Source organism: Oncorhynchus tshawytscha, linkage group LG19 (assembly GCF_018296145.1).
Source record: "Oncorhynchus tshawytscha isolate Ot180627B linkage group LG19, Otsh_v2.0, whole genome shotgun sequence".
NCBI classification, from domain to species: domain Eukaryota; kingdom Metazoa; phylum Chordata; class Actinopteri; order Salmoniformes; family Salmonidae; genus Oncorhynchus; species Oncorhynchus tshawytscha.
Genome location: NC_056447.1, coordinates 22153546 through 22179927, shown reverse-complemented (window position 1 = coordinate 22179927; position 26382 = coordinate 22153546). Strand labels below are relative to the sequence as shown.

At 41.7% G+C, this 26382-nt stretch overlaps 1 protein-coding gene across 3 annotated transcripts in view; it reads right to left on the bottom strand.

The window, feature by feature from the left end:
- The window catches only part of adat1 (adenosine deaminase tRNA specific 1), a 38514-nt gene that overhangs the window by 11979 nt on the left and 153 nt on the right, over positions 1-26382 (bottom strand). Inside the window, exons 2-9 of one of the 3 annotated variants that reach the window (XM_024379289.2) lie at positions 26198-26266; positions 26014-26068; positions 25782-25912; positions 21657-22281; positions 20988-21133; positions 11965-12064; positions 11673-11759; positions 2598-2763 (exon numbers count right to left, since the gene is read on the bottom strand). In XM_024379289.2, the coding sequence (XP_024235057.1) occupies positions 2631-2763; positions 11673-11759; positions 11965-12064; positions 20988-21133; positions 21657-22281; positions 25782-25912; positions 26014-26068; positions 26198-26266 (1346 nt within the window). In that variant the 3' untranslated portion in view covers positions 2598-2630. Of the gene's footprint in view, positions 1-2070; positions 2764-11672; positions 11760-11964; positions 12065-20987; positions 21134-21656; positions 22282-25781; positions 25913-26013; positions 26069-26197; positions 26267-26382 lie in introns of those variants that run through there. The other 2 variants (XM_024379288.2, XM_024379291.2) reach the window with 2 other exon arrangements.

Below are 26382 nucleotides of genomic sequence, written 5' to 3'. Positions count from 1 at the left end.
AGAGGACATTTTTTTTTGTCATATTGAAACTATAAATTGTACATTTGATCAAATCTTACTGGTCACATACACATGGTTAGCAGATGTTGCGAGTGTAGCGAAACGCTTATGCTTGTAGATCTGACAGTGTAGCAGTATCTAACAGGTAATATCTAACAATTCCACAACAAAACCGAAAACACACAATCTAGTAAAGGAATGGGATAAGAATATAGAAAATGTATGGATAAGCAGTGATGGAGCGGCTAAGATGCAATAGATAGCGTAGAATACAGTATATACAGTTGAAGTCATACGTTTACATACGCCTTAACCAAATACATTTAAACTCCATTTTTCACAATTCCTGACATTTCATCCTTGTAAAAATTCCATCTTAGGTCAGTTAGGATCACCACTTTATTTTAAGAATGTGAAATGTCAGAATAATAGTAGAGAATTATTTATTTTAGATTCTATTTCTTTCATCACATTCCCAGTGGGTCAGTATTTGGTAGCATTGCCTTTAAATTGTTGAACTTGGGTCAAACGTTTTGGGTAGGTTTCCACAAGCTTCCCACAATAAGTTGGGTGAATTTTGGCCCATTCCTCCTGACAGAGCTGGTGTAACTGAGTCAGGTTTGTAGGCCTCCTTTCTCACACATGCTTTTTCAGTTCTGCCTACACATTTTCTATAGGATTGAGCTCAGGGCTTTGTGATGGCCACTCCAATACCTTGACTTTGTTGTCCTTAAGCCATTTTGCCACAACTTTGGAAGTATGCTTGGGGTCATTGTCCATTTGGAAGACCCATTTGCGACCAAGCTTTAACTTCCTGACTGATGTCTTGATGTTGCTTCAATATATCCACATAATTTTCCTTGCTCATGTTGCCATTTATTTTGTGAAGTGCACCAGTCCCTCATGCAGAAAAGCACCCCCACAACATGATGCTGCCATGCTTCACGGTTGGGATGGTATTCTTCGGCTTCTCCTCCAAACATAACGATGGTCATTATGGCCAAACAGTTCTATTTTTGTTTCATCAGAACAGAGGACATTTCTCCAAAAAGTACAATCTTTGTCCCCATGTGCAGTTGCAAACCGTAGTCTGGCTTTTTATGGCTGTTTTGGAGCAGTGGCTTCTTCCTTGCTGAGTAGCTTTCAGGTTATGTCGGTATAGGGCTCGTTTTACTGTGGATATAGATACTTTTGTGCCTCTTTCCCCCAGCATCTTCACAAGGTCCTTTGCTGTTGTTCTGGGATTGATTTGCACTTCTCTCACCAAAGTACATTCATCTCTAGGAGACAGAGCGAGTCTCCTTCCTGAGCGGTATGACGGCTGCGTGGTCCTATGGTGTTTATACTTGCGTACTATTGTTTGTACAGATGAACATGGTACCTTCAGGCGTTTGGAAATTGCTCCCAAGGATGAATCAGCCTTGTGGAGGTCTACAGTTTTTTTTCTGGGGTATTGGCTGATTTCTTTTGATTTTCCCATGTCAAGCAAAAGGCCTTGAAATACATCCACAGGTAGACCTACAATTGACTCAAATGATGTCAATTAGCCTATCAGAAGCTTCTAAAACCATGCATTACATAATTTTCTGGAATGTTCCAAGCTGTTCAAAGGCACAGTCAACTTAGTGTATGTAAACCTCTGACCCACTGGAATTGTGATACAGTGAATTATAAGTGAAATAATCTGTCAGTAAACAATTGTTGGAAAAATTACTTGTGACATGCATGAAATAGATGTCCTAACCAACTTGCAAAAACTATAGTTTGTTAGCAAGAAATTTGTGGAGTGGTTGAAAAATTTGTTTTAATGACTCCGACCTAAGTGTATGTAAACTTCCGACTTCCAACTGTACATATGAGATGTATAGTTGAACATAATGCGAGATATGTAAACATTCTTAAAGTGGCATTATTAAAGTGAATAGCGTTCTATTTATTAAAGTGGCCAATGATATCAAGTCTAAGTAGGCAGCTGCCTCTCTGTGGTAGTGATGGATGGAAAAGGAAAAATACGTTGGGCAATGTTACTGCAGTACTATTAGCAGTTAAAGATAACCAGTTATACAGTAATAACTTTTTTTGTTTTAATTTAACAACGTTGGATTTGTTTATCTTTAAAGACAGTATATACCAAACATTTTGAATATATGAAAGGTAGCTGGACTACCTAATCAATAAAAACACTAAATTAATTTATCTGTACTCATTCAAAACAACCAACCCATTTTTAGCAACAGAAAAATATTCAGAAGTAATACTGTAATAATATAACATAACATTCTGGACATACAGGAACAAAGACTGTCACACAAATCAATGACGCAGATCTCATGAACATAATGAGAATGAACAGATAAATAAATTTGAAAAACAGGTCATGCATTGTTCTAGTGGAATTTTAACACATTTATATCTGAGTTGGCTACTGACTATGTGAGCTCCAAGCCCTTTCTAAACTCATGTCTTTGCATGTCCTGCCAAATTTGGTCTCCTTGGCACATCCACAAGTAAAATAATGCTTCATGACAGTATGTTTGTGTCCTTTCACATGTTTTTGGCTATGTCCCTCTAATAATCACACAGCATTCTGTACTAACCGGTTTCTGGTTAGTACACAGTTGTGCTGTGTTTCAGTGAAACTGCAGCAGGTCGCGATCACTGCGGAGCCACAGTGGGAAGGCCTGTGAGCGCAGCTGTAGCGAGGCCTGCTGGTACGACTGAGCCACCTGCTTGTAGTCCCAGTACGTCTGGAGCTCCTTTCCCCTACAGACACAATCAACAAACACAGAACCTCAGTGGCAGTTACCATGGGATATTAACCTCTTAAAAATCACAAGACATTAGATAAATTAACTATAGAATAAGTCATTCTATTTATGTGGAATGAACCCTTGTCACTGAGGAAATTAAAGATTTTTTCCAGGGTGTGGAAACATGCACCAAGGATTCCTGTCCTCTGTGGGCATCGTCTGACATCAGATCGTGTCACTGCTAAGCGACACACTGACGTAAGACACACCCCTGGGCTTTTTCCACATTTTGTTGTGTTAGAGCCTGAATTTAAAATGGATTAAATTCTGATTTTGTCTTAATAATGGCCTTAACACACAATATCCCATAATGTCAAAGTGGAATTGTTTTTTTCATTTATAAAAAGCTGAAATGTATTGAGTCAATAAGTATTCATCATGAAGTGCATTGAGGGACTAGTCAAGGATCACCTCAACCTTACCTGCCACCCTAGACCCACTTCAATTTGCTTACCGCCCCAATAGATCCACAGACAATGTAATCGCCATCACTCTGCACACTGCCCTATCCCATCTGGACAAGAGGAATACCTACGTAAGAACACTGTTCATTGACTATAGCTCAGCATTCAACGCCATAGTACCCTCCAAGCTCATCATTAAGCTTGAGGCCATGGGTCTCAACTCCATCCTGTGCAACTGGGTCTTCGACTTCCTGACAGCCAACCCCATGTGGTGAAGGTAGGAAACAACATCTCCACTTCGCTGATCCTCAACACTGCAGCCCCACAAGAGTGCGTGCTAAGCCCCCTCCTGTACTCCCTTTTCACCCATGCCTCCAACTCAAATCATCAAGTTTGCAGATGACACAACAGTAGTAGGCTTGATTACCAACGATGATGAGAGCCTACAGGGAGATGGTGTGGGCTCTGGGAGTGAGGTGCCTGGAAAACAACCTCTAACTCAAAGTCAACAAAACAAAAGGAGATGATCGTGGACTTCAAGAAACAGCGGAGGGTGCACCCCCTATCTACATTGAGTGGACCACAGTGGAAAAAGTGGAAAGCTTCAAGTTCCTTGGTGTACACATCACTGACAAACTGAAATGGACCGCCCAGAAAGTTTAAAAATTTTTTTTTTTTAACCTTTATTTAACTAGGCAAGTCCGTTAAGAACAAATTCTTATTTACAAATGATGGCCTAGGAACAGTGGGTTAACTGCCTTGATCAGGCGCAGAACAACAGATTTTTACCTTGTCAGCTCAGGGATTCAATCTTGCAACCTTTCGGTTACTAGTCCAACGCCCTAACCACTACGCTACCTGCCGCCTCAGAGTGTGGTGAAGAAGGCGCAACAGAGACTCAAACCTCAGGAGGCTAAAGAAATTTGGCTTGTCACTTAAAACCCACAAACTTTTACAGATGCACAATTGAAAGCATACTGTCAGGATGTATCACCGCCTGGTACGGCAACTGCACTGCTTGCACCTGCAAGGCTCTCCAGAGGCAGGTGCGGTCTGGAGAGTTGTATGGCATTGAAACTTGCCTGGAGGGTTGTTAACACAGTGTCTAAAGAAGGGCCAGAAGTATACAGAATGGTGTCGTCTGCGTAGAGGTGGATCAGAGACTCACCAGCAGCAAGAGCGACATCATTGATGTATACAGAGAAGAGAGTCGTCCAAGAATTGAAACCTATGGCACCCCCATAGAGATTGCCAGGGGCCGGACAACAGGCCCTCCGATTTGACACACTGAACTCTATCAGAGAAGTAGGTGGTGAACCAGGCGAGGCAATCATTTGAGAAACCAAAGCCATTGAGTCTGTCGATGAGGATGTGGTGATTGACAGAGTCGAAAGCCTTGGCCAGGTCAATGAATACGGCTGCAAAGTATTGTTTCTTATCGATGGAGGTTAAGATATTGTTTAGGACCTTGAGCGTGGCTGAGGTGCACCCATGACCAGCTCTGAAACCAGACTGCATAGCGGAGAATGTATGGTGGGATTCGAAATGGTCGGTAATCTGTTTGTTGACTTGGCTTTCGAAGACCTTAGACAGGGTAGGATAGATATAGGTCTGTAGCAGTTTGGGTCAAGAGTGTCCCCCATTTTGAAGAGGGGGATGACCGCAGCTGCTTTCCAATCTTTGGGAATCTCAGATGACACGAGAGGGAGGTTGAACAGGATAGTAATAGGGGTTGCAACAATTTCGGCAGATAATTTTAGAAAGGGTCCAGATTGTCTAGCCCGGCTGATTTGTAGGGGTCCAGATTTTGCCGCTCTTTCAGAACATCAGCGGACTGGATTTGGGAGAAGGAGAAATGGGGAAGGCTTGGGCGAGTTGCTGTGAGGGGTGCAGTGCTGTTGACCGGGGTAGGGGTAGCCAGGTGGAAATCATGGCCAGCCATAGAAAATTGCTTATTGAAATTCTCAATTATAGTGGATTTATCGGTGGTGACAGAGTTTCCTATCATCAGTGCAATGGGAAGCTGGGAGGAGGTGTTCTTATTCTCCATGGACTTTACAGTGTCCCAGAACTTTTTTGAGTTTGTGTTGCAGGAAGCAAATTTCTGCTTGAAAAAGCTGCCCGTGGCTTTTCTAACTGCCTGTGTATATTGGTTTCTAGCTTCCCTGAAAAGTTGCATATCACGGGGGCTGTTCAATGCTAATGCAGAACGCAATAGGATGTTTGTGTTGGTTAAGGGCAGTCAGGTCTGGAGAGAACCAAGGTCTATATCTGTTCCTGGTTCTAAATTTCTTGAATGGGGCATGCTTATTTAAGATGGTGAGGAAGGCATTTTTTTATTTTTAAATAACCAGGCATCCTCTACTGACGGGATGAGATCAATATCCTTCCAGGATACCCTGGCCAGGACGATGAGAAAGGTCTGCTCGCTGAAGTGTTCCAGGGAGCGTTTGACAGTGATGAGTGGAGGTCGTTTGACCACTGACCCATTACGGATAGCAGGCAATGAGGCAGTGATCTTGGTTGAAAACAGGTGTATTTAGAGGGCAAGTTGGTTAGGATGATATCTATGAGGGTGCCCGTGTTTACGGCTTTGGGGTGGTACCTGGTAGGTTCATTGATAATTTGTGTGAGATTGAGGGCATCAAGCTTAGATTGTAGGATGTCCGGGGTGTTAAGCCTGTTCCAGTTTAGGTTGCCTTGCAGCACGAGCTCTGAAGATAGATGGGGGGGGCAATCAGTTCACATATGGTGTCCAGAGCACAGCTGGGGGCAGAGGGTGGTCTATAGCAGGCGGCAACGGTGAGAGACTTGTTTTTAGAGAGGTGGATTTTTAAAAGTTCAAATGGTTTGGGTACAGACCTGGATAGTAGGACAGAACTCTGCAGGCTATCTCTGCAGTAGATTGCAACACCGCCCCCTTTGGCCGTTCTATCTTGTCTGAAAGTGTTGTTGTTAGGGATGGAGATTTCAGAATTTTTGGTGGTCTTCCTAAGCCAGGATTCAGACACGGCTAGAACATCCGGGTTGGCAGAGTGTGCTAAAGCAGTGAATAAAACAACATTAGAAGCCCCCTCCCTAAGTTTAACATGCATGAAACCAAGGCTATTACGGTTACAGAAGTAATCAAAAGAGAGCGCCTGGGGAATACGAGTGGAGCTAGGCACTGCAGGGCCTGGATTCACCTCTACATCGCCAGAGGAACAGAGGAGGAGTAGGATAAGGGTACGGCTAAAAGCTTTGCGAATTGGTCATCTAGAACGTCCGGAACAGAGAGTAAAAGGAGGTTTCTGGGGGCAATAAAATAGCTTCAAGGTATAATGTACAAACAAAGTTATGGTAGGATGTGAATACAGTGGAGGTAAACCTATGTATTGAGTGATGACAGAGATATTGAAGATATTGAACATCCTGTATACGTCCATACTATTCTCAGAGGCAATCCAGAACATATCCCAGTCCGCGTGATCGAAGCATAGATTCCAATTGGTCTGACCAACATCGAACAGTCCTTGCCTCAGGTACTTCCTGTTAAAGTTTCTACCTGTAGGAGGGGAGGCGCAAAATGGAAGCGTGATCTGATTTGCCGAAGGGGGTGGGGGCTTGTAGCCATGCCAGAAAGGGGAGTAGAAATGGTCAAGCATAAATAGCAGTGTATAGCATATTACAGTACAGCCACTGAGTTCCAATTTAGGCGCTTATCAATGTTCAAATCTGCCATTTTCAACCTGTACACGGTTTACGAGTGTAAAGGGCTATGTGAGACTGCTTATAACAGAGCAAAAATGCTGTCTACTGGTTTTAAGGTAATTCTTGCATGTGGTGTGGGAGAGCTGTTGACTGTACTATTCAGAGGGGGGTATGTGGTGTAGATTCGAGGATGACACAGGAGTGAAAATTCATTCCTGTCCCAATCCGGCAACAGTCCTATAACCCCAGAACTTTCCTGTGTTCTCCCGATTAAAATTCAGTCCCGTCCCCTGCTACTTTTTACGCACAGAAATCAGAAATAACTTCCTTAGCAAATTAGCTGCTCGTCCGTAACCAGATACGTTCGTTCGAGTCGCGACGGGACAATTTTAGCTTACCCTAACTCCTTTCCTAACCTGCCACGTTAATTCTAATGTGCAAGTTCTCCTAACCTGCTACAAAAAGTAACTTCTGCTTGTCAAAACCAGTTCATACACATTGACTGATTTCATTACTTTTCCATTACTTTTAACCAAATTTCCATGACCAACAATTGGCGCTTACTTTTTTTATGTACGTATAAAAAGTCAGAGGAATGTGGAATCAACACTGGAAGGCTGCTCTCTGATCCCATGTACCATCTCCTGTCGTTCTGCAAGGCACTTAACCCACCAGAAATCAGAATGCCTGTGTGGCAACGGTATAAAACACATGATCAACCCTCAGTCTGGAGAGCTACTGGGTGTGCAGGCTTTTGATCAAGCCCTGCTCAAACACATCAGAGACATTTTATCAAGGTCCGGTTGAGCAGCTCATTTCTAAAACGTGGTTTTGTTGGAGGGGGACTGGAATAAAAGCTTGCACACCCAGTAGCTCTCCTGGAGGATGGTTGACCACCCTTTACTATAACAAAGCAACCAAATACGTTTTATGCCTTTTGAAATAATTCGCTCCTTCAATACATCAAAGATCAAATGGCTATGGTAGGATACATATTGTTTTATTCAGCTGAATCAAGCCCACACATTTTCTTCAGGAGATGTACCTTTTCAAGTTTAGTCATATTTAGTTTAGCTACCAGAAGTGTTTACTTTGCAGCCTGACTGGCATCTATTGAGTCGCAACGTCCCATACATTGGATGTCCAAATCAACTGCAAGCATCTACAAAACAAGTTCAGAAGCCACATAATCCAAAAGGCGACATTAAATCTTGTTTCCTAAAATAATTTGTTTGTGATTCACAAATATTTTATTCACATGAATCGATTCACCACAAATGAATCGAATCCCAACTAATACAATGGCAAAAGGGAATTGTTCGTTTCATCAAAAAGAGTAGTTGAAATTAATCATATGAACCGTTAAAAAAAGCAAATAAACCTTGTATGACCTTATTCACGAGTGACGTAAAATGATGAAAACATTAATACATGCGAATAATATCTAAACAGTTAACTTGAGGGTACAATATATGTTTTTGAATTGGCTACCTAGTTATTAGACTGTTCTCTAACCTATTTTATAGGCCTACCTGCTGCTGCAATGTCCGACTGTCTCTCTCCATGAGCAACGGCCCACTCGTCGCGCAAACATGCACTGAAGTGTCATGCTGATCCTGGCTGATATGTTGATATGATATTTTTATTTTATTGATACACAATTTTAAAACAATGTCTAAATAAATCACATTAACAGAAATAGTTAAAGGTTAAATAAAAATATATAAATTTCCTTGAATTTTCCCAAAACTTTTTGGATTTGATCATTTTCCAGAACTTTTCCAGGCCTGCAAAACACCATTTTAAAATTGCATGAATTTTCATGACTGTACGAAACCGTGGATAGTGCGCTCTGCGTGTGAGTAGCTGCTGCTCAGCACCCATGAGACAGTTTTCTGCACAGAGCACACTGATGATAACCACATGAGAATTTGGCAATGAAGGCAGCCTTTCTACTCACCCTGAGTCAGATGAACTCATCATATTGACATGTGGAATTGTGTATGTCTCTGTGCATCTGAGGTAAAGTAGTAACTGGCTACAACTGGAGGAAGGTGCGCAAGAGTAAGCTAACTAAAGGGGGAGAGGGGAAATTAAAACATGTTTAAATACATTTTTACTAAGTAAACTATATTAAACGCTCCATTAAATATTTTTAAAAACTGTTTGACTGTCGATCCTGTCCCGAACTTTACTCTTGAACTTCACTCCCATTCCAGCAAGACCCACAGGAGTCCTGTTCCAGAATCAACCTCTAGCGTAGATGTCTCCCACACTACCTCCGGAGGTAGTGAAAGATTTGAATCTAGATCTGTCTCTTTACACTACACAAGTATCTCTCATTGACCTAGTTTGTGGTGTCAAAGTAGTCTAGTGTAAAGATGCCCTTCGGGGCTCTGAGGCCTAGACCTGCATTTCATCAGCCTGGACATCCACCTCAACCCTCCATGCCCCGACAACACTGCTTAATTTCCTGTGTCTGAGTTCTCCAGTGGAGAGGCTCTGACTTTAGAAGCAGTGTGTGTTGCGTATATAGCTATGTGAATGGTGTGTGTTGTGTGTGTATAGCTATGTGAATGGTGTGTGTTGTGTGTATAGCTATGTGAATGTATTTTAACTTTTACAATCGTATTAACTGGTAACTTGACCCTTTAAAAAATAGAAAGCACTCATTGGGCAAACTGCTCCCATGAACAATTAAAGTGTTCATACACTCCAATAGGACAAATAAATCGAGATAATGTTAGTGTGCAGGATATCATTTTTAGTCTTACATGCTGACCAGACCGGACACGTCGCGTGCGTCGCAAAATAAATGTAGAAATCCATGTTATCAATTATTGTGCCAACGAGCCTCTGCGACGCCAAGGGCTAAAATAGAACTCATTCCTATTTCTGACGCAGATTGCGCTGCAAGTCCAGCCTCTCCCATCTCCTCATTGGTTTATAGAAGCAGGTACCCACGTGCCATCTCCTCATTGGTTATACCCACGTGGGTGATTGAAAGATGATTTGTTTTGCCAGTAGTCGTGGTAATACAATGAAAGATGCGATTTTATGTGTGGATTAATTGTCGGAATAGAGGTCCTTGTGCATTTCACGTAAAATAACAACTCAATGTTTATATCCCAGGACAAATTAGCTAGCAACAGCAAGTTAGCTAAATAGGTCAAATTAACATTAGCTAGCAAGTGCAAGCTAACTAGCCAAATTGCCATACATGTTTAATGATTTTCAACCTGTCCCCAAATTAATGTCATTTGTACAGAGTTTGTTTTGATATTTTAACCTGCATGTCATGATCGCATTTGGAGTGGGGGGGGCAAAATAAATGTATGCACGATGGCGCACGATGGCGCACGATGGCGCACGCGCGCAGCCGGTTTGGGTTCCGTGTTAATCTTCTTGTTGTATAATCCATGCCGTTATTTTAGAGGACACAGAAGCTGAAAAGACAATTATTTAATGAAATATATAAATTGTTGAGTTTTTTAATAAATATGGAATTCCAGTGATGTGAAGGAGTATGCCATAGTTTGATGCAATACCCACAAGTCTTATAAAGACAGGGAAATTATGTTTATGAGAGGAATTACGTTTTAGCATCCCATTACATGGTGTGCGCCTCAAGGATTATAAAAAGTGCACTAATAGTGATATTCGGAAGATATGTACCGAGCCTGCATTTCTCCTCAATTTTGTGATATCTAAAATTGGTAGTTACAGACTTGTCCCATCGCTGCAACTCCCCTACGGACCCGGGAGAGGAGAAGGTCGAGAGCCATGCGTACTTCGAAACCCGACGCTGCCAAGCCGCATTGCTTCTTGACACACTGCTCGCTTAAGAGTCAGTTTACAGGCACCTGGCCCGCCACAAGGAGTCACTAGAGCGCAATGAGACAAGGAAATCCTGGCCGGCCAAAACCTCCCCTAACCCAGACAACGCTGGGCCCATTGTGCGCCGCCTCATGGGTCTCCCATTCACGGCCCGCTGTGACACAGCCTGTGATCGAACCCGGGTTTGTAGTGACACCTCAAGCACTGCGATGCAGTGCCTTAGACCGCTGTGCCACTCAGGAGGCCCCCAGCAGTATGGAATTGAAATAATAAGTTGCGTTACTAACAAAGTCTGTGAAGTGTCTTTTAAAATCATTCACTTATTTTATCCAGTTAACCAGTTACTTCCACGATTTTAAATTGACATTGTTTTAAAGTGTGCTTTTTGTCAAATAGAATAAATGACTTGGAGTTTAATTTTCTATGATTGTATTGGCACTAAGATTTTTTGGGACAGATCTTGAGCATTATTTTTAACTGGTTCTAGGTTTCAGCTTAATGGTAAGGATATTTTTCTTAATATATCAGGATTTGGATCAGAACAAAGTATACATTAATAATATTTTTATGATGTATGGTAAATATTTTATACATAAATGTAAGTGGGATAAAGAAAAATGTAACTTCAATTGAAATTACTTAAAAAAAAATAAAAACGAGAAAGCAAAGCGAACCCTAAATGCCTGTGAATCCTTGGGTATTGTTGTTTAAATGGGCTGTTAATGGATTCTCTCTCACACACACGTTTGATCTAATATCAAATCATATGCAGGAAATTGAAACCCCTTTTAAATTAATTAATAGAATGTTTTTGGCACTTCACAGACAGCACGCTATCCACTAATCAAACAGAATAAGTGGTTGAGAACAGGATATTTAGAAATTACATTATGATGCCTTCTTCTCATGTTCTTCTCAGAGGGACAATTACCTTAGAGATTCAGGGAGGTGGGACTTGTCAGTGACAGCCAGCAGTGACAGGAAAGAATGAAATAGTTCCACTTTGCAAATAAGAGACCTGAAAAGACAAAGTCAGGCGTCAATCTGAAGTTCAGGGGACTTAACACAACACATATACCAATGTGATGAGAGGGAGGCAGCCTGTGCATTAAAGGTGCATAATTCTGGGTTAACACATGAAAAGGGAACTGGCCAGATAGAAATATTTCTAACTCGTGCCTAAACAACAAACCTATTTGTTTTTTTAAAGTACTGGCTGTTACCTTGCTTTTGATGTGCCCAGAGCCTTCTTGGTCACTCCATGTTTATAGCCATTAGCAGTGACATCTAGTGGCTGGTCTGAAACAGCGCACCAGCTGATAGCTGAAAACAGGAGTAACATTCATGACTCAATGTAGATCAGCAAATATATCACATAAAAACAGACAAGACCCTTAGGCTGAGAAACCATTTGGTTAGAAAGGGCACATGAGGTGAAATGAGATGACAGAGGACAAATCGGGTGAAGAATGAAGAACAAGGTGTCACCTGCTGAGACAGTAGGCAGGTTTCCATTGACCCAGGTTAATTCAACAAAAGCAATATCGCAAAAAAACATTGTAATTGAAACAGCAGCTACAGGAGAACTGGTCTAAAAAAGTATAGAAACTATGATTTTCGAATTAACAATGACTGCCCAAAAATTTGAAGGCATGCGATATCATCACGTAACTATAAATCAAATTTGTCACATGCTTCATAAACAACAGTGAAATTCTTCCTTACGGGCCGTTCCCAAAAATTCAGACAAAAAAAAAGAGAAATAATCTAAAAATAAAACACGTAATAATAGATACACAGTCAGTAATGATAACTTACATATACACTGGGTACCAGTGCCGAAACGATGTGCAGGGGTATGAGGTAATCGAGATAGATACAGTGCCTTGCAAAATTATTAATCTCCTTTGGCGTTTTTCCTTTTTTGTTGGATTACAACCTGTAATTTAAATAGATTATTTGGATTTCATGTACATACACAAAATAGTCCGAATTGATGAAGTGACATTTTTTTAAATTACTTCTAAAAATTCTAAAGAATAAATAAAAAAACAGAGAAGTGGTGCGTGCCTATCTATTCACCCCCTTTGCTATGAAGCCCCTAAATAAAATCTGGCACAACCAATTACCTTCAGAAGTGACATAATTAGTTAAATAAAGCCCACCTGTGTGCAATCTAAGTGTCACATGATCAGTATGTATGCATGTATACACACATACATACATACATACATACACAGTGAGGCAAAAAAGTATTTAGTCAGCCACCAATTGTGCAAGTTCTCCCACTTAAAAAGATGAGGCCTGTAATTTTCATCATAGGTACACTTCAACTATGACAGACAAAATTAGAAGAAAAATCAAGAAAATCGCATTGTAGGATTTTTAATGAATTTATTTGCAAATTATGGTGGAAAATAAGTATTTGGTCAATAACAAAAGTTTCTCAATACTTTGTTATATACCCTTTGTTGGCAATGACAGAGGTCAAACGTTTTCTGTAAGTCTTCACAAGGTTTTCACACACTGTTGCTGGTATTTTGGCCCGTTCCTCCATGCAGATCTCCTCTAGAGCAGTGATGTTTTGGGGCTGTTGCTGGGCAACACGGACTTTCAACTCCCTCCAAATATTTTCTATGGGGTTGAGATCTGGAGACTGGCTAGGCCATTCCAGGACCTTGAAATGCTTCTTACGAAGCCACTCCTTCGTTGCCCGGGCGGGTGTGTTTGGGATCATTGCCATGCTGAAAGACCCAGCCACGTTTCATCTTCAATGCCCTTGCTGATGGAAGGAGGTTTTCACTCAAAATCTCACGATACATGGCTCCATTCTTTCTTTCCTTTACACGGATCAGTCGTCCTGGTCCCTTTGCAGAAAAACAGCCCCAAAGCATGATGTTTCCACCCCCATGCTTCACAGTAGGTATGGTGTTCTTTGGATGCAACTCAGCATTCTTTGTCCTCCAAACACAACGAGTTGAGTTTTTACCAAAAAGTTATATTTTGGTTTCATCTGACCATATGACATTCTCCCAATCTTCTTCTGGATCATCCAAATGCTCTCTAGCAAACTTCAGACAGGCCTGGACATGTACTGGCTGAAGCAGGGGGACACGTCTGGCACTGCAGGATTTGAGTCCCTGGCGGCGTAGTGTGTTACTGATGGTAGGCTTTGTTTCTTTGGTCCCAGCTCTCTGCAGGTCATTCACTAGGTCCCCCCGTGTGGTTCTGGGATTTTTGCTCACCGTTCTTGTGATCATTTTGACCCCATGGGGTGAGATCTTGCATGGAGCCCCAGAGCGAGGGAGATTATCAGTGGTCTTGTATGTCTTCCATTTCCTAATAATTGCTCCCACAGTTGATATCTTCAAACCAAGCTGCTTACCTATTGCAGATTCAGTCTTCCCAGCCTGGTGCAGGTCTACAATTTTGTTTCTGGTGTCCTTTGACAGCTCTTTGGTCTTGGCCATAGTGGAGTTTGGAGTGTGACTGTTTGAGGTTGTGGACAGGTGTCTTTTATACTGATAACAAGTTCAAACAGGTGCCATTAATACAGGTAACGAGTGGAGGACAGAGGAGCCTCTTAAAGAAGAAGTTACAGGTCTGTGAGAGCCAGAAATCTTGCTTGTTTGAAAGTGACCAAATACTTATTTTCCACCATAATTTGCAAATAAATTCAGAAAAAATCCTACAATGTGATCTTCTTGATTTTTCTTCTAATTTTGTCTGCCATAGTTGAAGAGTAACTATGATGAAAATTACAGGCCTCTCATCTTTTTAAGTGGGAGAATTTGCACAATTGGTGGCTGACTAAATACTTTTTTGCCCCACGGTGTGTGTGTGTGATGTATATACACACACACACACACACACACACACACACACGTTCTAAAAAGCCCCAGAGTCTGCAACACCACCAAGCAACCGGCACCATGAAGACCAAGTTGCTCTCCAAACAGGTCAGGAACAAAGTTGTGGAGAAGTACAGATCAGCGTTGGGTTATAAAAAAATATCCGAAACTTTGAACATCCCACGGAGCACCATTAAATCCATTATTAAAATATTGGAAAGAATATAGCACCACCACAACCCTGCCAAAAGAGGACCACACACCAAAACTCACAGACCAGGCAAGGAGGGCATTAGTCAGAGAGGCAACCAAGAGACCAAAGATGACCCTGAAGGAGCTGCAAAGCTCCACAGCGGAGATTGGAGTATCTGTCCATAGGACCACTTTAAGCCGTACACTCCACAGAGCTGGGCTTCACGGAAGATTGGCCAGAAAAAAAAACATTGCTTAAAGAAAAGAATAAGCAAACACGTTTGGTGTTTGCCAAAAGGCATGTGGGAGACTCCTCAAACATATGGAAGAAGGTACTCTGGTCAGATGAACTAAAATTGAGCTTTTTGGCCATCAAGAAAAACGCTATGTCTGGCGCAAACCCAACACCTCTCATCATCCCGAGAACCTCATCAGTGAGGGGGGTGAATAGTTGTGCACACAAGTTGTTTTTTTTGTCTCATTTCTTGTTTGTTTCAGAATAAAAAATATTTTGTATCCTCAAAGTGGTAGGCATGTTGTGTAAATCAAATGATACAACACCCCCCCCAAATCCATGGTAATTACAGGTTATAAGGCAACAAAATATGAAAAATGCCAAGGGGGGTGTGTGTATACTGTCACAAGCCACTGTATGTACATACAGTGCATTTGGAAAGTATTCAGACCACTAAGTTTTCCACATTTTGTTAAGTTGCAGCATTAGTATAAAATTAATTGTTTTCCTAAATCTACACACAATACCTCAATGACAATTTGAGCACATTTATTAAAAATAAACAGAAAAACCTTAGATACATAAGTATTCAGACCCTTTGCTATGAGACTCAAAATTAAGTTCAGGTGCATGCTGTTTCCATTGATTATCATTGATATGATTCTACAAAGGCTGGGCCTAATATAGTGTATAAGAGGTTTTGGTAGTGATTCCGATGTTATTGATGTAAAGAATATTTGTTGGTCCGTGGTGTGTAATAAGGAGCAAAAAGATGCTGCACTTGAAACATTTATGAAATTGCTTATTCCAGTTACTAATAAGCATGCACCCATTAAGGGCAAAAAGGAATGGAAGAGGCAAAAGGAATGACAAATACGTCTGGCTGCACAACCAATTGGCAAACGTATTGCAAATGAAGAAATCAGGTGACTCAACTGAATAAAAAGAAGAAACTAAACTATGAAACAAAGATAAATCACAAAGGAGGATTGTAAAAAGTTTGAGCACCTTAAATTAAATTTAGGGAAAAAAGACAAACTCAGCTCCATCATTCATTGAATCAGATGCCTCGTTCATCACAAAACCAACTGATATTGCCACCTACTTTAATGATTTTTTTCATTGGCAAGATGAGCAACCTTAGTGTTTGTTGCTGGCATGTCATGCCTGACAGTACACATCCAAGTACACTACCATTCAAGAGTTTGGGGTCACTTAGAAATGTCCTTGTTTTTGAAAGAAAAGCACATTTTGTTGACCATTAAAATAACATCAAATTGATCAGAAATACAGCGTAGACATTGTTAATGTTGTAAATGACTATTGTAGCTGGATATATCTACGTAGGCGTAGAGGCCCATTATCAGCAACCATCACTCCTGTGTTCCAATGGCACGTTGTGTTAGCTAATCCAAGTGTATCATTTTAAAAGGGCAATAAAACTGGCCTTAGACTAGTTGAGCATCTGGAGCATCAGCATTTGTGGGTTTGATTACAGGCTCAAAATGGCCAGAAACAAAGCCCTTTCTTCTGAAACTCGTCAGTCTATTCTTGTTCTGAGAAATTATGGCTATTCCATGCGATGACTTGCCAAGAAACTGAAGATCTCGTACAATGCTGTGTACTACTCCCTTCACAGAACAGCACAAACTGGCCCTAACCAGAATAGAAAGAGTGGGAGGCCCCGGTGCACAACTGTAAATCAAATGGTAGGCAACTCTACATAGAAGGCCAGCATCCCGGAGTTGCCACTTCACTGTTGACGTGGAGACTGGTGTTTTGCGGATACTATTTAATGAAGCTGCCAGTTGAGGACTTGTGAGGCGCCCGTTTCTCAAACTAGACACCAAATGTACTCCCACTCCTCTTTCCCTTCTGGTTAGAGACAGTTTGCGTTGTTCTGTGAAGGGAGTAGTAGTATTTTTTTTCCCAAGATGGAAAATAACTGAGGATTATAGAGGACGATATTGCCACACCCATTTTTTAACATTTAAGCCTACTAGAAAGTGTGTGCCACCCAGGCCTGGAGGGAAGCAAAAGTCATTACGCTACCTAAGAATAGTAAAGCCCCCTTTACTGGCTCAAATAGCTGACCAATCAGCCTGTTACCAACCCCGAGTAATCTTCTGGGGAAAAATGGTGTTTGACCAGATACAATGGTATTTTACAGTAAACAAATTGACAACAGCATTTCAGCATGCTTATAGGAAAGGACATTCAACAAGCACAGTACTTACATGAATGACTGATGATAAAAGGATTGTGGGATCTGTCTTGTTAGACTTCAGAGCGGCTTTTGACATTATCGATCATAGTCTGCTGCTGGAAAAACATAGGTGTGTAATGGCTTTACTGCCCCTGCTATACTATGGATAAAGAGTTACCTGTCTAACAGAACAGAGGGTTTTCTTTAATGGAAGCGTCTCCAACATAATCCAGGTAGAATCAGGAATTCCCCAGGGCAGCTGTCAAGGACCCTTCATTTTTTCAATCTTCACTAACAACATGCCAATGGCTTTGAGTAAAGCCAATGGATCTATGTATACGGATGACTCAACACCATACGTATGTGTCAGATACTAGTGACAAATTATTTGCAACACTTAAAAAGCTGCAGTTAGTTTCAGAGTGGGTGGCAAGGTAGTCCTAAATATTTCTAACACTACAAGCATTGTATTTGGGACAAATCATTCACTAAACCCTAAACCTCAACTAATGTGGAAATTGAGCAAGTTGAGGTGACTAAACTGCTTGGACTAACACTAGATTGTAAACTGTCATGGTCAAAACATATTGATGCAGTAGTAGCTAAGATGGGGAGAAGTCTGTCCACAATAAAGCGATTCTCTACTTTCTTAAAATCACTATCAACAAGGCAGGTCCTACAGGCCCTAGTTTTGTTGCACCTGGACTACTGTTCTGTCGTGTGGTCAGGTGCCACAAAAAAGAACTTAGGAAAATTGCAATTGGCTCAAAACAGGGCAGCACGGCTGGCCCTTGGATGTACACAGAGCTAATATTAATAATATGCATGTCAATCTCTCCTGGCTCAAAGTGGATGAGAGATTGACTTCATCACTATTTGTATTGATGACAGGTATTGAAATGTTGAATGCACCGAGCTGTCTGTTTGAACTACTGGTGCACAGCTCGGACACCCATGCATACCCCACAAGATATGCCACAAGAGGTCTCTTCACAGTCCCCAAGTCCAGAACAGACTATGGGAGGCAGACAGTACTACATAGAGCCATGACAACATGGAACTCTATTCCACATCAAGTAACTTAAGCAAGCAGTAAAATTAGATTTAAAAAACAGATATGAATACACCTTACGGAACATCGGGGACTGTGAAGCAACACAAACATAGGCACAGACACATGCATACACGCACGATAGCATACGCACTACACAAACACATACACTTTGTACTGTAGATATGTGGTAGTGGTGGAGTAGGGGCCTGAGGGCACACAGTGTGTTGTGAAATCTGTGAATGTATTGTAATGTTTTTAAAATTGTATAAACTGACTTAATTTTGCTGGACCCCAGGAAGAGCAGCTGCTACCTTGGCAGCAGCTAATGCGGATCCATAATGAATACAAATACAACTTGGAGTACACCTGCGGTAAACTAAATTCATTGGACATGATTTGGAAAGACACAGACGTCTATATAAAAGGTCTCACAACTGACAGTGCATGTCAGAGCAAAAACCAAGCCATGGGGACGAAGGAATTGTCCGTAGAGCTCAGAGACAGGATTGTGTCGAGGCACAGATTGGGAAAGGGTACCAAAAAATGTCTGCAGCATTGAAGGTACCCAAGAACACAGTAGCTTGGAATCACCAAGGCTCTTCCTAGAGCTGGCTACCTGGCCAAACTGAGCAGTCGGGAAGAAGGGCCTTGGTCAGGGAGGTGACCAAGAACCCGATGGTCACACTGAAAAAGCTCCACAGTTCCTCTGTTGAGATGGGAGAACCTTCCAGAAGGAGAACCATCTCTGCAGCACTCCAGCATTTATGGTAAATTGACAAGACGGAAGCCACTCCTCAGTAAAAAGCACATGACAGCCTGGTTGGAGTTAGCCAAAAAGGCACCTAAAGGACACTCAGACCATGAGAAACAAGATTCTCTGGTCTGATGAAACCAAGATTGAACTCTTTGGCCTGAATGCCAAGCGTCACGTCTGGAGGTAACCTGGCACCGTCCCTACGGCGAAGAATGGCAATGGAAGCATCATGCTGTGGGGAAGTTTTTCAGTGGCAGGGACTGGGAGACTAGTCAGGATCGAGGGAAAGAACAAAGTACAGAGAGATCCTTGATGAAGGAGTGGCTTCAGGACAAGTCTCTGAATGTCCTTGAGTGGCCCAGTCAGAGCCCAGACTTGAACCCGATCTAACATCTAACATCGCTGGAGATGAGAGCTTGAGAGGATCTGCAGAGCAGAATGGGAGAAACTCCCCAAATACAGGTGTGCCAAGCTTGTAGCGTCAAGAAGACTTTAGGCTGTAATCGCTGTCAAAGGTGCTTCAATAAAGTACTCAGTAAAGGGTCTGAATACTTACGTAAATGTGATTTCAATTGTGTAATTTTTATACATTTGCAAAAAATAAATAAAAAACATTTTGCTTTGTCATGGGGTATTTTGTATAGATTGGTGAGATCAAAAAAACAAGAATTTAATTCATTTTAGAATAAGGCTGTAAAAGTACTAAAATGTAGAAATAGTCAAGGGGTCTGAATACTTTCCGAATGCACTGTACCGTCAAAAATAATAGCCCAATATGTAACTGAAAATATATGGCAAAAATGCAGCATGGTGTTAATTGCCTGTAAACAGCATGAGGATTATTATTATTTTTTTTACATTTAATCATGTAATATAAGGCCTACTGATTATTTCTCACTTATCTACTTGCGAGCTACTCATTGACAGTCTGCGAGCTACCGGACATGCAGTTGTTTGCTAAGGTGCAACCTTTGGTAGGCTACACAGAGTCTGCGCTACAGCAAAGCCTAATCAGACATGCCATTGCGCATCATGGTTCTTACAAGCAAAATAAAATTATGAATTCCCTTATGGTACACGCAGCTCAAATTATATCTACCAACACCATTGGACCAACACCATCGGATATGAAATAAATGACACAAATCTAACAGCACAACAAAACAGATAAAATTATTTTGAAGGTGCCTTTTCATTTTAAAACACCAGTGGTGTAACTAATGCTTTCTAAAAGCACTGAACAAAAAAGAGAGGTCAAAACAATTCATCGAGGCAACGGGGGCGAGGGGGTTCCAAATACAATCTGTAAACCAAATATAACCCCAATTAGCAATGTTGAAATTGTGTGGTGTGCCCTGTGGAATTTTTTAATCCACATTCTAGTTTTTTGTTTAGTGTGATGTCATTACATCAAGCTGTTTTAAATTGTCACAAGACCGTTAAATGGAAAGGCACTGTAGCAGGCAATTGTCACATCTATTTTCTAAGCGAAAAATGTATTATTTCTAAAAAATAAAATCCATTTCAATCAAACGTATATATTTTTCCTCTTTTTTACATGACATTGTACAACAGCTGAAACTAACTAATTTGTTTAAATTAGTGTTATTTCCTGATAGTTACTGGTTGGAAATAGAATCTACACAGGAACTTCTAATCAACAGGTTTGCATGGGCGGGAGTTTCAGCTTTCCATGGTGACATCACCATGCGGTAAATTGGTTAATAGACCAACGACAAAGAGTTCCAAACCTCTCTGCCAATAACAACTAGTTTTCCCCTCCCCACTCAGACCACTCCCAAAATGTTAGCTATTTTTGCCCATTTTAATGGACTTCTACGAGACTAAGGTACTTAATTGTTAAACATAAATCATTTTTTGATATTGACATTAAAAAAAAGCCTGCATTGGGCCTTTTAGCTACAGATGGGTAAAAACATGTTTTAAATCCCACCTGCGCCACAAGGTGAGACTCTGCCCTTGCCGGGCTGATGATTGTGCTCAGTCTGTGCCTGGCTGTGAGCAAACTCCAGGCTGGACTGCAGGAGCTCTGGAGGCTGCACTGTGTAGCCAGCAGGCAGGGCTGTCACCTCAGAACATCTGTAGAAACACAGAGGAACCAATCAATCACTTCTAGTTATACTAAAATCTGCTTAAACAGGTCACTAATCACTATCCGTTTCCCTACTCTGTCTCACACACACAACCAAACAGAAACATAAAAACACAAATATGGGACAAAAAAGGCAGTTTGCAAGGCTATATCATTAACAGGTTATAGGCTTTGCTCCTTTACAGTTCACACCACTAGGGCTTAGTGAGCAGCCATGTAACATGATGAGCCACCAGAGATGGTGGTCAACAAAACCACAGCGGGTGGCTCACACAAACAACACATGCCAGCAAAGAGGCCGAACAGGACATTGACGACATGGTGGGAATTTAAAGATTGGTGTCCCTCCCACTCAACTGTAACCCTCTGTATTTACTAACAAACTGTACTCATACCCCAGCTGCCCCACCTCCACATTCAACATCTTCTCTCAACTTTCCATTAATCTTACTCTTTCAGAGTCCTAAACCCTTAAGGTATCCCCCTTTCCATATGTAGTAGCTAGTTCACCTGGTGATCAGAGCTCTCTGCATGGCCTGATGGCTGTATGGACATCTCCCCACCACTATTGCGCTGAAGTAGACTGCCCCCTGTAGGTAATGGGAGAGCAGCGCACCCTGGAAACCTAGCACTGCCCACCTGGCCAGCTTGTCACTGCAGGAGAGAGACAGAGTGGGCTCCCCCCTACCAGGCTTCACTCTCAGCAGCCCAGTACTGTGGTACCCTAACCCGGGCTGGAGGGGATCCTCTGGTCCTCCAGGGACACACTTAGCACCTGTCCGGTGTATGTCCTGTAGAGACTGTTGTGTCAAAACATTGTCCCTTTGTTTTAACACCACGTTTGTCAACGCATTCTCCCCCTCCGGCCTTGGACTCTCTGCAGGGGCCTGTGCAGGGCTGTCAGTATGATTTTCAACCAGGCTCCCACCACACTGTAGCTCATCCTCTGACTTCTCCGGTTCTTCTAATCGAGGATGTTTATTGATCCCATCAGTCTGTGTCTTCGCTCTGCGTTTCAGGTTCACTCTTTCTGCTTTTTCATTGGTTCCAATGGGGGTGAGCTCATCTGACCTTATTGGTGGGCAGGGTTGGGATTGGTGGTCAATCATCATGGGAATGATGGAGGCATCTCCACCTGGAGACATAACAGCGAAACATACTGATTAAGCATATCAGCTCTAACAACTTCTAACCATCATAGGAAACTGGTATGTCAACTATGCATGCATGCATGTATATATAATGCTAGCAAACACATAACTCAGTTGGAAATTGGGGAAAACAAACATTCTTTCCCATTGTAATTGTTAGATTACTTGTTAGCACTGTCAGGACTAGAAGCAGAAGCATTTCGCTACACTGGCATTAACATCTGCTAACCATGTTTATATGTGACCAATACAATTTGATTGACCCTCATTGTAAATGAGCCAACTTTGTCGTAGATTTCTTTTATTTACAGAAATAAAAAAAACATGCAAAAAAGGTTCTGCAAGAAGAGCCCTGTGGCTCAAGGCTATTCGGTGTGGAAGAGCTGGAAAAATGTGGGGATCCGGTGTCCAAGTAGACTACACGTAGCTATGTGTGGAAAACATTGCATCACTGGTATGACATTTAACTATTTTAGCATAGGCCGTTTGCAACTCCACTCACTAGTTGTAACTTTATAGCTAGCCAGTTTGTGTTTTTGGTCTTGGCTAGCTTAAAGTTCTGGTTGGTACGGTAGCTAGCACTCACGTGGCTAACGTTTGCGCCGTCATGAAACTGAGGGAAGGAAAAGTATTGTTTTTTCTAAGTAGTTACAATGCTTGGGAGAAGGCCATGCTGAAAATACATTTTTAAGCATGCACTTTTCTTACACGTAGACTTGTAATTGACCAAAACAAGCAGTGAGCCAATAGGGTAACATGGGTTGTTTTCTCCACAGGCGGGCAGGGCCGCAACTTTCTATTTAAACGACATGTAGCAGCTATTCCTCAATGCCAGAAACACATATAATAGTAACTTACAGCACCCCGAGAGAACATTCCCAAATTACAAACTCTTAAAGTTTTATAGTACTGTAATATTGTTCCTAAAGTTGGGTTTGAGGTGTTCTCCACATCAGCTTTATCTTTGGAAACAATCCCACAACGGTCAGCGTCACAATGAGGCTCACCCTTCATAGACAGGTTGGTTGTGTTTTCTATAAGGAAAACGAGCAGTACATTAAGACCATTCTACATTCTTCTAATAAGAAAGCTGTTAAAACAATCAATGTGTGTTTCTTTTAAGGTCTTTGTAGAATCTGCAATTTGTTGTACCCCCTAGCATATGTTATCATTGTCTATGTACGTACTAAGAGGCTGTTTTTACATCGTAGATAGAAGGGTTTGTATGGGAGTTCTGATTGGTTGCAAGTTTAGCAGTTCGGAAAATTAGCCTGAGCGGACAGTGTTGAAATATACTTTTTATGATACAATGTGCAAGAATCGAAGGTGCCAACACATTTTATAGTCATCATAAGAATGTTTTACTGTCATACACAAAAAAAAAATTTGCTCCTCCCTCGACGGGGATTGATCAACTTCACGTTTTTCCGACTTCGCCCACCACCTAATGAAGCTAGCTTGCAATTACATTTTTATTTATCAAGATGGCCAAGCTTTGTTTAGTAGCAGGGTGTAGCAACACTTGTTATGCAAATGTCTGTACGCCTCTATGGCCATGCAAATTAAACACTTTGTAAAAAGTGGGATACATTTGTGAGAATTAGTCTGGCGAATTGGGCATCTGCTCATATCAACAACGTGGCATATAAAGTATTACAAACAGCTAGCAGCACCGGCAGAGACAGAGCATTATCAGGGCTTCACCGGGGACGTGAAAGAGCCATCTTACTACCTCAATACTAAAGTTATAGACCTATCGCATTTAGCTCACGTCCTCCATCTAAATACCACTGATTAACGCTAAAGTAACCAAATTAACATGTCTGTCAGCTGTTGGTAGCTAACTGCTGGTGCTGTCATACTGTTGATCAGGGATATTCAACTCTCACCCTACGAGGTCCGGTGCCTGCTGGTTTTCTGTTGTACTTGAAACTCAATTGTACCCCCACCTGGTGTCCAAGGTCTAAATCCCTGATTAGAGGGGAACAAAGAAAAATTGCAGTAGAACTGGCTTTGAGGACCAGAATCTAGTTTGAGAGCTATAGATAGTACAAGCCTATTGGAAAAGGGTAGATTTGGTCACGATGGGGGTCAATGTTTTTGTAAAGAGCCCTGTGGCCAAAATATTGTGTGTCTATGTAGATGTCAGGCTAAACAGAGACGCGTCGGCCATGTATTCAATCATAGATCTGGTGGCATTTCGGAGAAAGGAGCCAGGTTCTCTTTAGAGGGGTGGATTGTGGATTTTGCTTAATGGGACAAGTGCATTTCTGGAGCTTGCCGCATGAGTTGTGTTTAAGAAGCCGCTGGCTGTCTGCACTTGGGCTCTCTGTGTGTGGATGGCTTGTTCGATGGTGTCTGTGGCGCCGGGGGAGCTAGTTAGTTGTCTGTTTCCTTTATAGCTGGCAAAATAAGTGAGCTAGATTTTGTATGTGTACTGCCATTCGTTGATAACATATCCAAATGTCACTGGTATGGGCTAGTAAATATCCTAAAGCTGGCCATCTAGACAGATAGCCGCAAGCTAAAACCAGGGAGATAATTCACTTTGTTTCATCTGCTGCTGGCTTGATAATGTTCACTCATAACATGTAATTGATTAAATGACATTTTAATTCTATAAAGATTGTAATTGTGTCAATATGTTGTGAATATTGTCAAAATCCTCACAGCTGTTTCCCATACTAAAACGTGAAGTACAATTTGGTGCGCACCAGTTTACCATGTACAGTATGCTTCGGTAAGCTCACCGTTTGAGTCATCAAAATTGCGATCTTGCGTTTGGGTCTTTGTGGTTTTTATATGCGTGTAGCATGAATTGTCAAGTAACAAATCATTTTTCAAGCTAGAACCCATGTATACTAGTTATTATAAACTGAGTAGTTTGAGCCCTGAATGCTGATTGGCTGAAAGCTGTGGTGTATTTTGGGCTCCCGAGTAGCCTCTAAGGCACTGCATCTCAGTGCTAGAGGTATCACTACAGACACCCTGGTTCGAATCCAGGCTGTATAACAATCGGCCGTGATTGGGAGTCCCATAGGGCAGCGCACAATTGGCCCAGCGTCACCAGGGTTTTGCCGTCATTGTAAATAAGAATTTGTTCTTAACTGACTTGCCTATTTAAATAAAGGATCAATATCAGACCATATACCACAGGTATGATTTGTAACTTTTTACTGTTCTAATTACTTTTGGTAACCAGGGTATAATAGCAATAAGGCACCTTGGGGGTTTGTGGTATATGTCCAATGTACCACAGCTAATGGCTGTATCCAGACACTCTGCGTTGCGCTCAAGAACAGCCCTTAGCCATGGTATATTGGCCATATATCACACCTCCTTGGGCCTCATTGCGTAAATATACAGCACCAATTACATAAATATCTGATGGGGTCCATTACCTGCTACCTGGACTTTAATACTGACTGGGACTATAAGGCCTATAGTTCTCATGAACAACAAAATGTCAAACAACCAAACTCACATGGTGTGTGACTTGTGAAGAACAGGAAAGACACCCCTGACTGCACCTTCCACTTTCCCATCTCCTCTCCCTGACAGAACACAGTGCTGCCTTGCCCACATACTGCCATCTGCAGCTGCTCAGTCAGATACCTACACAAACAAAGTAGGCTTATGTTATTATGGGTAAAACATACATACACACAAACAAATGTTACCAACAGGTCTTGCTCTCATGCATGACACACTCTCACCTAATGCAACCCCTCCTGGCAATGACTTCTGCATGGCTGTCATTGAGCACATCTCCTGATTGGATGAGAAAGTGAGTGAGCCACTACCGGTCTATGCCTTGTGTGTGTGTGTGTGTGTGTGTGTGTGTGTGTGTGTGTGTGTGTGAAAGATAAAGTATGTGTGGGGCTGTGTAGGTATACCAACCCTTTGAGCTCATGGCTGAGCGCCCAATACACTTAGTGCCAGTTCCCAATGACACTACCTCCTCCTCAACTGTGAAGGAGATAAAACAGCCTTTATTGTACTGACATTCAGTCTGGTAGAAAATCAAGTACAATATTTGTATTAACATGAACTGAAGGGGATGACGCAAAGCTAACAACATGCAT